Source organism: Phascolarctos cinereus, unplaced genomic scaffold (assembly GCF_003287225.1).
Source record: "Phascolarctos cinereus isolate Bilbo 61053 unplaced genomic scaffold, phaCin_HiC Scaffold_726;HRSCAF=1367, whole genome shotgun sequence".
NCBI classification, from domain to species: Eukaryota; Metazoa; Chordata; class Mammalia; order Diprotodontia; family Phascolarctidae; genus Phascolarctos; species Phascolarctos cinereus.
Window position 1 is genome coordinate 115476896 of NW_027556098.1, and position 13163 is coordinate 115490058.

Consider the following 13163-nt stretch of genomic DNA (forward strand, 5'->3'; position numbering starts at 1 on the left):
TCATCAGGTGGCATGTTTCATCTTTAGCTCCCTGGACAGTCATCTTGCATTGACAGGGGTTCAAAATCTTTCATAGTTTTTCACTGTAATGTTATTGTAATTTTTCTCACTTTGCTCCATATCAGTTCAGGAGAGTTCTTTACAATTTCCTTTCCAGTTCTCTCCATTTAGTCATTTGTTATGATACAATATGATGTATTACATTATATCCATAGACCGTAATTTGTTTAGTCATCCCCAATAGGAGGACAATAAAGGATACTTTTAAATATGACTTTTTACGAATGTACATATTTTTTATTGACAGAAAATTCTGCTTTCTGAGACATGTAGGTATTAAGCCTGTGGATAGTAATATAAGAGGGAGAGCAATTTGCAGTGCTTTCCTATTGTGTACAAATGCTAGGTACCAATGTTATAAAAAGTGTCCCTGGGAATTTGCAGTGGCAGGAGGTACTGACCCATAGCTTCCTGCCTGGGGCCTCACCTTCCTGCTCTTTCTCTGCTGTGGCCCAAACCCTAGTTCCATCCGGTCCGTAGTAACCACCACCAGTAGTTTGGAACTGGAGGAGTGCCCATTCCCATTGCTTTACAAGTGGAATAGACTAGTGTAGGGAGTAAAAAGAACTGGTGGAGGGGAGGTTTTCCTTCTGCAGCATCAGGAGGTGGGGCAGAGGTGTATTCCTTGAGTTCCCAAGTTGGAATTCTGAACTCATTTTTCTGTAGAAACACTGCTGCCTTTTATGGCTTAAATAGGCCTATATGAGCTATACTAAAAACTTAGCCACCATGTATCACTTTACAAATGAATTTTAGAAATGCATTCCTTTTGAGAATTTCTTGTATATAGAGAGCTCCTGACTCATATAGCCCTTTGTTAAAACTCTAATGTATTAGAATCTTCTTTGTGGCTAGTGGCTAGTGCCCCATACTGTTACCCAGATTCCTTTTCTAAATTCATTTCCTATTCTTTATTATCCAATTTCCATATCTCAGACCTCCCTTCCCCCCATTTTAAAAAAACCAATCTCCATGAATGGGTTCCAGACCCTTGAGAGCTCATTTTTTAGTTCCTAATCCCTGTTGTTTGTCTATTCAGAATTTTTATTTCTTGCCTATACGACTGGCCTAACTTTTAAGCCATTACCTGCCTACCTGTTTTCCTGATCTACTTTTTGATATTTGACCTTAGGTATTAGTCCATAGCCACTCTTAAAATGTCTCCTGATCCCAGACCCATAGCTGTTTTGTGACAAGGTCTGGGCCTAGTCTGTCCTCATGCCTAATGACTGTCTGGCCTTCCTTGTCTTGCTTGGACCCGTAGTTCTGATACCTTCTGGGCAGTGAGTCCTGTGGACACTTTTGCTCTTCTGTAAATCTTTTGGAGCATATCTAACTTAAGATATCATTAATAAGCAAGTTGAAATCAGAGTGGCCATCTTGTTGCTCTAATATTTGGATATTTATCTGTTATCCCTTCTCCTTTGCACTTTCATGTCCCCTGCATTGCCTATGAACAAAATAAATGCTCCATTGCTCCCTCTCTTCTGTAGAGTTCCCCGTGTGTTACAGCTGATCTGTACTCTGGATTGTATGTGTTCCTCCCGTTTCAATGTTCCTATGAAGTACTGACTGAGGCACTATCAGAGTTTATATCTTCTTCTTGGACTGCCCTTCCAGCACATTTGCCCCTTCATCTCTGAGGGCTTCAAGACACAGCTTCACTCATTCCTTTTGCTTACATCTCTTACCCATGCACACTCTGCTTCTAAAGCAATTTGTTCAATGCATGTCTGCTGGATAAAGAATATGAAGATCTCAAAATTTTTAAACCTCTTGCCAGTCTAGAAGCAATAGCTTTTTAGCTTGATCAAGTTTTTCCTAATGTTCAAATTTCATCTAGTCTGCAAATGAAAATTTTCCATCTGGTGAATTGGTTGCAGAATTTGATTAGTTAAGGAGGTTGATGAGATAACCCTTTTGATACTGCTGGTGTTGCAGAAACAGCAGTTAAAAGGGGAGGACCTGTGGATCAAGAGCAGGAAAGAGTCACTTGTACTTTCTTCATTGTGGGTCCTCGTAGCCATCAGATATTTTCTAATGCTTCCAGCACATTTCTTATATGTAAGTACGTGTCTAGGCATGTTAGTAGCATTTGAAAATGGGTGTTTATTTGACAACATTTGCAAATCATGGTGGGGTTATTGGCTAGATATCTTGCAAAATGGGAATATTTCCACATCCTAAAACTGCTTCTCACCATTTTGTCAAGAGGATGGAGAAATGAAAAATTAGTGACTGGCTTGCATATAAACACTAAGCTACAGGATGGAAAAAGCATTCCAAATTTAGTCATTACATCCCCTCAGAGTTAACAATAAACAGTCTCACTGCTATGTTTGGGTAAGTGATTTTGCCACAAAACATTCAGTTATGATGTGCATAATTTATGGAACCATAATATACAGTTTTAGAATTACCAGTTTAGATGAATATAAACTCTTAATTTTAAATTAAGTAGACTATTCCTATCTCCTATAGGTAGGTGTTTTCCAAAGTTTTGTCCTTATTCCTACTTTTCTCCTCTGTGGGCTGTTTCTCTGTATTCTCCATTCCCATGGTTTTAGCTTTGGCTTCTATTATGGATATTCTCCTAAATATTTAACTCCAGGCCCACATTTCCAATCCTTGCTGGAAATTTTCACTTAAGTGTTCCACCAGCACCTCAGAATTTATCTAAGATTGTTAATTCCATTTGCATTGACTGCCCTGGATTGGTTAGATCCCCTTGTCTGGCACCCCAAAATGGCTCCTTTTTCCTCACCCCCTGTTTTGGCAGGAGCATCCTTTTTTTTCCCAGGCACTTAAGCTTGAAGTGTTAGGACCGTGTTTTCTTTCTTCCTTTCTCTGCATTGCTATACTCCATTAGTCACCCACCCTTTATAGTCTTCCTCTGCAATGTCTCTCATATCACTTTCTTGCTTCACTGTCTTTTCCTCTTGCTGTTCCCTCTGCAAGCAGTGCCCGTCCTCCATTTTCTACCAAACTCCTATACATCAGTGCTATCATCTTATCCATTAAGTTTACCTTCCATATGCAACCAATACTTGTTTCTTTCCTTTAAACATCAAGAGTGCTTTGCACCGTCTTATATTACCATGTCAAACGTATGTATCCACTTGTCTTATCTCCTTTGCCACCACCACAGTCTCAGAACCAAGTCTTGATTGCCTTTGCAACTTACCTAATAGCAGCACATGGTAGCTGCTCAGCAAACATTTGTCAGATGGAGAGTCATTCAGAGTAGTTTGGAGAAATGCTTCCTTCAGGTCAGGGAAGTAAGTGGAAGAGTTTGAACAGAACCTTGAAGAATGAGTAAGATTTGGCACAGAGGAGAGAAGAACATTCCAGGCAAGGGAAGCAACACAGAAAAAGAGGCAAGAGGGCACAAGGCAATTTTGGTGAATATAGAATTAAGAGTAGGAAGGCACCAAGATCCCTTAACTTTTTAGTGTGTGGTGGACAGCCCCTTTGGCAGTTTGCTGAACTCAGTAGGGCCCTTGTCAGAATGTTTGTAGTTGCATAAAATAAAAATTTTTTAAAAATCAATTTTATTGAAATATTATTATCAAAATATTTTTAGAAAGCAAATTCATGTAACCCCCAAGCTAAGAACCCCTGATCCAGGCCACTCCCCTCATTTTACAGATGAATGGACCATGAAAAATTGTGCTGCTCAAGGTCATGTATGTAAGAAGTAAAGCTAGGCCTCGAACCCACGTCCTCCCAGCTCCACATCCATTGCTGTTCCTACTATGTCTCATGACTTCCTAAAGGGATAGAATTGTGAGGATTGGATGTCACTTTCCAGTAGTCTAAACACTTACTCAGTACTATAATACTCTGCACCAGGCCTGCACAACCTGTGGACTGCCTGGAATCTTTTGGCGGGCCTCAGATTGTACAGGCCTGGTCTACACTAAAGGGGTTCTTAATATGGTGGCTGTGACTTTTTAAAAAAACCTTAATAGTTGTATTTTGATGTCATGGGTTCCTTTTGCAATCCTATGTATTTTAGACATTTAAAATCATTTTCTGATTCACCACTGCCAAAGGGATCCCTGACTAAAAAAAAAAAAAGATTAAGAGTCTCTGCTCTACAGTATCCTTGATACAGGGTAAAAAGAAACAGTTTGGCTGAGGAGGAGAGGTCATTTAGAATGGAACAGCCGAGGCCTACTTAGGTAAACTAAGTCTCATGAATTAGTCCTAAAAAAAAAAATCCATGAAATTAGGTAAAATGTTACACAAGGTGCAGTTCAATAGGAACAAACTTGAAGAGGTGAGGTTTAGAGGGGAGGGAAGAAAAGGAAACAAGGATAGAAAGAAGAATTAGATGAGCTTGGAAAACACATCACAAGACTTGTGAAGAGGGATGATCTAAAAGAGATGGCAGACTTCAGTTATCCAGATGTCTGCTGGAATGTGCCCAAGCTCTGTCTTAGTCTCACTCTCTCTACAAAAGGCAGAGCATCTGCTAACTAATTGACTTCAATAATAATTTCATTTTTCAAGATTGAGGAGAGCAAACAAAGGGAAGGGATTCTTTTTTGGATCTGCTTCTCCCCAGCAGGGAGGAGCTCGTTGCTGGGGATGGTTAACCATGCCTACCCAGCTTATACCAGAGGATCCTTACATACACCCTGAAGTTGAGGAGAGGTTTTAGAGAATCATTTTATGGACAGAAGCAAGTCCAGGCCACATGGCAGCTCTCAAAAGAAGAAAAGTCTGAAGGTTCAAAGGGAAACAGTTTCAATGAGTTAGAAACACAGACAGATGTATAAAGAAACCATAATGATCTCACCAACCAATTTAGTTTTTTTGTTTGTTTGTTTTTTAAAGATCCGTGCTGGGGAAGGAAACAAGGGCAGGAAACGCTATGAATAACAAGGGTGGCATAGTCCTGCCAGAATAGTGTCAGGAGTGCTGAAGCTCAGCATGAGCTCCGGCTGGTGAGGAGAGAGCACAATTAAAAAGGAGTCCTTGTTCTAGTTATGCTGGAAGAAAGGATTAAAGGAGAAATAGCAGTGCTCTTCAGGGTGGGCTGGATGGTGGTGACTAACAACAAAGAGAAGTGAGATCTGCTGCATGCCTATTTTTTCCTATTTTCTCTGCCAAGAAAAATGATCAAATTTTCCTTGAAAAAGCAAAAAACTGCTTGTAGGGATTTGATACCCAAGATAAATAAGGTGATAGTAAAAAAAACACTAAGAGGCAGCTAGATGGCTCAGTGGGTAGTGCTGGGTCTGAAGTCAGGAAGATTCAACTTTCTGAATTCATATCCAGCCTCAGACAGTTACCAGCTGTGTGACCCTGCACAAGTCACTTTACCCTCTGCCTTAATCCACTGAAGAAGGAAATGGCAAACCACTCTAATAACTTAAAGAAATCCATGGACAGTGTGGTCCATGTGGTCACAGAGTCAGACATGACTGAACAACTGAACCACAACAACAGAAAGAACACTTTAACTTCCTATAATGAATTCATATCATAAGACCCAGATGAACTATATCCTTGGGTACCGGAGGAGCTGACAGTTGTGATTGCTTAGCTGTAGTCATTGTTATTTGAAAAACCATAAAGAATAGTGGCATCATTGGAAGGCTGGAGAAGGCAAATGTTGCCCAATCTTCAAAAAAGGGAAGAGGACGGAATCTCTTCCAGTGATCTTGATTTCAGTTTGTTGGAAAATTTTAGAACGTATTTTTTTAAGAGCTTGTTAGCAAACATCTAGAAAAGAAATGGTGATCACAAAGAACCACTATAGCTTCATAAAGAACTGATGACATCAGACCACTTTTTGGCCAGAGTCACTAAAATAGTAGATCACGCTAATGTTATATAGTTTACCTGAGGGCAGCTAGGTGACACAGTGAATAGATCTGTAGCCCTGGAGTGAGGAAGACCTGAGTTCAAGACCTAGCAAGTCACTCAGTTTCCTCATCTGTAAATGAGCTGTAGAAGGAAATGGCAGACCACTCCAGTATCTTTACCAAGAAAACCCCTAGTGGGGTCATGAAGAGTTGGATATGACTGAAACAAGTGAATGACAACAACATTTTACCTATGTTTTAGCCCTGCTATTCATGTGGACAAGATAGTAAGCTGAGGGCTAGGCAGTAGTCCATTAAGATCAGTTTGGAGCTGGTTGAGTGGTCAAACTCAAAGACCAGTAATTAGTGATTAGATATCAGCCTGGAAGGAGATGTGTACTTGGCTCTGTATGATTTAAAATTTTCATGACTTGATTAAAAACAGATAGCATTCTTATCAAATTTCCTAATGATACAAAGCTACAAGAGATAGATAGCTAACAGCAGATGATGAAGTCAGGATCCAAAAAAGGCCTTGACAAGCTAGAACATTGGGCTGGATATAAGATGAAATTTAATAAGGATAAATATGAAGCCTTAGCATAAGATATAGGAGGCATAGTTAGGCAGCCATATCTGAAAAGGTTCTGGAGGCTCAGTATGAGTCAACAGTGTGCCATGGCAGCTAAAAGAGCTCATGCAATCTTGGACTACATTAAAAGAAGAATAGCTTCCAGGAGTACAGACGTGATCAATGCTCTATGTGCTACTCTGGTTTGACCATGTCTGAGCTATTGTGTTCGCTTCTGATGACTACAGTTGAGAGAAGACGTTAAGTTGGAGAACATCCTTCGGAAGGCAGTCAGAATAATTAAGGCCCTCAAGTCCTCAAGGATCAGTTGAAAGAACTGGAAATATCCATCCTAGAGAAGGAAGGCATGAGAGGTGAAGGAGTGGGACAATAGCCATCTCACGCACTTGAAAGTCTGTCATGTGGAAAGGGGTTAAAGTTACTGAGGCTCCATTTAGTAGTAACGAGGAACAATTGAGTGCAAGTTTCAGGGAGGCAAATTTCAGCTTGATGTAAGTAAGTTCTTCTGTAATATTTGCAACCGTATCAAAATGAATTGGACTGCCACAGGAAGTCGTGGCTTCCTTCTCATTGAAAGGCTTCTGCTGAATTTTCAGTGACCTCCCATCAGGCATGCTATAGTGGGGATTTGTTTTCCAGTGTGGGTTGGACTGGATGGTTCCTGAGGTCCTTTCCGGCCCTGAAATTCTGGGAATGATAAAGAGAACAGGAGGAGACAGGGAAAGAGAGATGGCCACCACTTAGCACAAAGTAACATGGGATTTTGGTTATAATGTATTCACCATGTTATTGTAAAAGGATGTTGGTTGAGGCATCGTTAGGTAGACTTTGCCTGTACGGAGAGATAAGGCTGGAAAACAGATTAGAGTCAACAGTATAAAGAGGATTGAATTCCTCTATTCAGGCTTTTGTAGTTTAAAATTCTCTTGTAAGTTTTAGGTTGATTCATGTTTGTTTTTTTAATTTTTAGTAAGTGATGATAATTAAAAACTGTTTTAGGAAGATTAATCTGACATTGTGTAGGATGGATTAAAGAGAGGAGAAACCAGAGACAGGGAGACCAGGTCGACATAAAAAAATAACTTCCAGACAGCTGTCACTGAAACAGGCTTCTGAACCAATTATCAGGAAGAACAGAATGACTTTGAGGGCTACAGAATTCCTTGATAAGTTCTATTGCAGATTTGCCTGAACTCTTGATATGTAGGTGGTCTGTAGTAAGCCAAGGTAGATAGCAGAAAAGAAATAGAATTGAGAGTATTTTTTCCTAAAGAGAGAGAAGCCAGTTATGAAGATTTAGATTCCCAATGGGATTCTGAGTCCATTTAATATCTGTTACAGTTCCTGAGTTATATCACAGTACAATGGAAATTCACATAGAGCTATTTAGATTTTCTTTCTCTACATCAAAACTCTGCTTCCTGGGTCCCTTCTGCATATTTCTACAACATTTCCACCCACATTGCCATGAGGTTCCTCACCCCTTTCACTCTTACAGCATCTCTCTTCTTGGCAGCCATTTCTATTCCACAGGTTTCACACATCTATCTCGCTTTATTGAAAATTAACATCAAAATTCTTTCTAGGGAGTTGGACCACAGACAAGAAGTCCCCTATTGCACAAGAAGAGGAATAGGAAGCCTATATTTTGAGGAAATTCTAAATTCTTTTTGTTTCTGGCACTGGCAGTGCCTTTAGTATAATACTTCAGTGGACCAGTGATCTTACCTATGAGGGTAATCCCTTTGACATTGCAGATCTCAACACATTAATGCCTCCCATTCTATTCATCTTTTGCCCATTCTTCTCCATGTTTTACGCATATACTCCAATGGCCATTAATAATGAAGTTGGCAAATCTCCTTTACATTTAGAAGCTGTATATATCTGGGTTTATTGGGACCTACATCTTGGGTTGCAGCAGGTTATAAATGTGAAACAGGAAAAGGTGCTGGAAAAATACAAAAGGAATACGTGGGTGACAAGGTCTGGCTAGGGATCGACAACAGTTGTGCCATTGTGGAGTACTCAAAAGCGAGAGCTAGATGGATGGTTGAGGAACAAATGAGCCAAGTATCTAGGAGTGGGCAGGTACCTATATTCAAGATTTAGGCAGAAATCCAGTGATGAGAATGGGGCAGAATGGGAACAAATGGAGAAACAGCAATGTCATGTCAAAAATCGAGTTGAATTTGATAATTGGGAAAGCATTCTGCCTCAGTCATCTTTCCTGCTCACATGGGAGTTAATCCATGGATATATTCAGTTTATTCATGAATAGGGCAAGGCACACCTATTGTGGATCAGTAGAGGAGTGCAGAGGCATGAGCACAGGCAGTTTGTGATGTTTGAGGTTTTTTTTTTCAGGATCTCTTAAATTCAGCTCTTAGTTACCAGTAACCAATGCCTAATTCTAAACTAGTTCCCTTATTTTTTCCATTATGCTCCTGCGATGCTCAGCACTCCCACATCTGTCTGAGGAGCCTTTGGCAATTCTTTCTCCCACTTTGAGGAGTTACTAGCCTCAATTAGAGGCTCTGGGACAAGATATGGGATGTATTTGGGCAGAGGGCCGATGAGTCCATTCCTTCCTTGTTCACCCAGGTGCTGGCTGGGATGAATGTCTACTCCTCTGAATTTGAACACATCAAGGAAGAGTATGATGTCCGTGGCTACCCCACCATCTGCTATTTTGAGTAAGTCCCCAGCTCCCTAGTCTGAAGTGCCATTCCTCTTCCCCAGTGGCACTTATTCCCCTCATTCCCCTTTTCACTACCCCCTGCCCCAATTCTTGAGCTGAGCCCCCTTTTGTCTCTCCACATTCCACAGGAAAGGGAAGTTTCTGTTCCAGTATGAAAACTATAGGTCCACAGCCAAGGACATTGTGGAATGGATGAAGAAGTAAGTCTTTGCACTTCAAGGAATATGTACATGTAGTTCTCAGAGGGAGGGGATCTGTCTTGCCCTGCGCTGTAATATTCTTTTGCTTAGGAGGAACATTAAGGATGGGGGTGGGAAGTGGGTAATAGGGATAATGGGGAAGGTCTGTCCTTAAAAGTTTTCCTCAGATTGGGGTCCTGGTCAATACCGAGTTCTTTTGATTCATTTAGTTATAACAGGTGGCCTATTTGGGTGAAGAATTCAGTAAGGTTCCAACTGTCCCCATTGGTCTGTGACATACTTGAGTAGAGTGTCAGTATATTTGGATTGGGAGGCCTGGAAGAGCGTAGGATGGTGGCCCAGATAATCTTGCCAGTTCTCTTGAATCAGTTGTCTTCTGCAGTCTTCAGATATGTCCCTAACACCCAGAGAAAGAGATCTTTTTCTTTTGTTACCAGATTTGGGAGGCCTTACTCTAGGGCCCTTACCCTCACTTTATTCATTCCTTCACTGAGAATCTACAGTTTGTAAACCACTGTGCTAAGTTTACTAGAGATGCAAAGACTGACACAGTCCTTGCTACCTATTTGGAGAGCTAATACATATGTGTACCAATATCATAGCATTTCGAGGTTACCTCCGTTCCCCATCCCCTGAATGCTTCTCCGCTTATCCATCCTTTAAAGCTCAATTCCTGTCTCCTCCATACAATTCATTCCTCCATACAATTTTCTTTGAGCATCCTGGGTAGAAGTGATCTCTTCATCTTTTAAATTTTTATGGCACTTAAGTCTGTGCCATGCACGTGGCATATGTCAAATATTTGACCTTTATTGTAGTTACTTTTGTGTAAATGAGAGATTAGGAAGGGAGAGAGAAGCACATTTCAGACTGGAGAGAATAGCTCAAGAAGAGTTCAAATGAAGACTAGCATTATTGGAGGCAGTAGTGAGATTGTCCTTGCTCAAGATCAGATTGAGGGGGGAGTATTTAGAAAATCAGATGGGTTGGCTGGGGCTAGACTATGAAAATCCTTGGATGCCATAGAAAGAAATTGGGGCTTTCTTTCTTCTTTGAGAAATTAAGAGCCATTTGAGGTTGTTGAGAGGTAAAATTACTTGATTTAATAAATAAGTTAGGAAGCTTAATCTGTAGAAGAATGCAGTGTAGATCAGGGGAACCTGTTAGAATGCTGTTGCAATAATCAGAGAAAGAGCAGATGAAGGTTTATAAGCCCTAAGAATGTGTCCCTGGCAATGGAAATGAATAAATGAATACCAGAGACATTGAAAAGGAAGACTTGACAGGAATCAATGAATGCTTAATGTAGGGAATGAAGGAAAGAGAATGCTCTGTTTCAGATATGGAAAACTATTAATATGTAGTGGTTAGCTTGGTGTCATGGAGATAGACACTTTAGTTTTACTCTACTCCTAGTTTGGTGTGTGACTTTGGTCAAGATACATTGCCTTTGTTGGCCTCAGTTGGATTAGATGATTTCTGGTCTATTCAGCTGCTAACGTGCACATTTGACCATTTCACTTTCCTACTCAACAAACATTAGTGGCTCCCTCTTGCCTTTAATGTCAAATATAAAATCCTCTATTTGAAAGGCTTTTAGAGCTCTTCGCAGCCTAGCCCCTTTCTGCTTTTCCAGCCTTTTTACATTTTATTCCTCTTCATAAACTCTGAGATCCAGTGACACTGAACTTCTTGTTGTTCTCGAACATGGCACTCCCTCTCCCAGTTCTGTGCTTGTACATTAGAGAAACTCCATGTCCAGAATGCTGTCCCTCCTCACCTCCACCTCCTGGCTTCCCTGATTTCCTTCAAGACTCACTTCAGATCCTACCTTATTCAGGAAGTCTTTTCTGGTCCACTTCCTCCATCCCCTCCACCAGTGCCTTCTGCTGAGATTACCTTCCATTTGCCCTGTACATACCTTGTATGTACAGACTTATTTATATGTTGTCTCTTCCATTTGTTAACTCCTTGATGGCAGATATTGTGTTTTTGCCTTTTTTTATATCCTCAGCCCTTAGTAGAGTGGCCGGCACAAAGTGTGATGATGATGATAATGACAGCTAACATTTATATAGTACCTTCTATGTGCCAGGCACTGTGCTAAGCATTTTTTTTAAACCTTTCATTTGGTTCTTACAACCCTGGGAGGTAGGTGCTATTATTATCCCCATTATGTAGAAACTGAGGCAAACAGGTTAAATGACTTCCCCAAGTTTATACAGTTAGTAAGTGTTTGGAGCTGGATTTGAATTCAGGTCTTCTTGACTGTGGGCCTTATGTTCTATCCACTATGCCTTTCACTGCCTCTGAATAAATACCAGTTGACTAGACTCAACTTGAAGCTCTCTTCCAGCTCTAATATCTATAATTTTTTAATAGTACCATTTTCAAAAATAAGGTCATTGAACCAGATTGGCCAGAACGATGATAAGTTTGGGATATATTGAGTTTATGGAGAATACAGACACATCTAAGAAGAAGTATCAAGTAAACAGTTCAAAATGTTGGACTGGAGCATAAGAGAGAGATCAGGCTAGACATATAGATGAGAAAGCTGTCACCATTGAAATACTTGCCAAAGGTTTGAGAGAATATACATTCTGTGAAGAACAGTGAATGTTTCTTTACTGAAAACCAGAGCTGAGGACTGACCTTAGGGGCTACTCCAGTAACTGGGTGGATGAAAAACAAAGCTATCAGAGAAGCAAGAAGAGAACTAGCATATTGTAATGTTATAGAAACCAAGGGAAGAGAAGTTAAAGGTTGAGGGAGCAGGCAGCATCAAGATCACTTCCAGCTCCAAATCTTTGGTCCAGTGATCATGAAGTCAAGGACGATCTCAAAGGTGCAACATAGAGTCAATTAACTAGTAATTGATGAACTCTGAGAATGTGGTTCAGTGGAGTGATAGGGATGGAAGCCGGATCGCAGGGAGTTGTAGAGGGTGGTATAAGAGCCACTCATTCAAGAAGTTTGGCAGCAAAATGAAAGAAAGAACTGGGCCAATAACTGAAGCAGGGAACAGGACCACATAAAAGGGGAGACCTGGGCTTGTTTGAACACAGGAGAAGTAGCTGGTGGGAAGAGATTGAAAATTCTGGAAAAATACAATATTAGAAGATCTCTCAGGATTTAAGAAAGAATGTAATCTAGGGCACTGGCAAAGAAATTCCCCTTAAAGAGGGTTCAGCACTACTCCTTCCTCTGAGACTAGAGGAAAGGATGGGCATAGAAACAAAGATATGTTGAAGTATAGACAGTTGGTGCGGGAGCTCGTGCCAGTTGCCATCAGTGTTCACAGTAATACAGTAGTCAAGATTCGAGAGTAGAGGTGAAGGGTTTGGTGGATTAAGGAACCTGAGGTTTAGAATAGTTGTTGTTTGCATTTTTATTTAGTTTTTTTATTCTGAACTTAACAAGCCCACACAAAAAATTAACATTTCCACATTTAAAGCAAAAGCATAAAGAGTATTGTATACAAAACTGTGAATCTCTTTTACAAGTAGTAACTTGCCTTTGAAAAAAATATATGTATGTTCAACACATTGCTTTCAAAACTGCATTCTTCTGAATTTCCTTCTGTTCTATGGATACTTTTTAAAAGTTATGTTAAAATTTAAAAATAAATATTTCAATGACACTCTTTGATTTTCTTTCCTTTTCTGTGACATCACCATCAATATCCCTTTCCCCAAACCTATACCAATTGAAAACAGAAAGAAAAAAATTTTTAAAAAAACCACTTGTTACAAATAGACATAATTAAGCAAAACAAATCTACACCATGACCA

At 40.2% G+C, this 13163-nt stretch overlaps 1 protein-coding gene across 1 annotated transcript in view; it reads left to right on the forward strand.

Moving 5' to 3' along the window:
• The window catches only part of PDIA5 (protein disulfide isomerase family A member 5), a 167148-nt gene that overhangs the window by 99937 nt on the left and 54048 nt on the right, over positions 1 to 13163 (forward strand). The window contains exons 9-10 of the mRNA XM_020985963.2: positions 9073 to 9164; positions 9298 to 9369. Coding sequence (XP_020841622.1) covers positions 9073 to 9164; positions 9298 to 9369 — 164 coding nt within the window. The remainder of the gene's footprint in view (positions 1 to 9072; positions 9165 to 9297; positions 9370 to 13163) is intronic.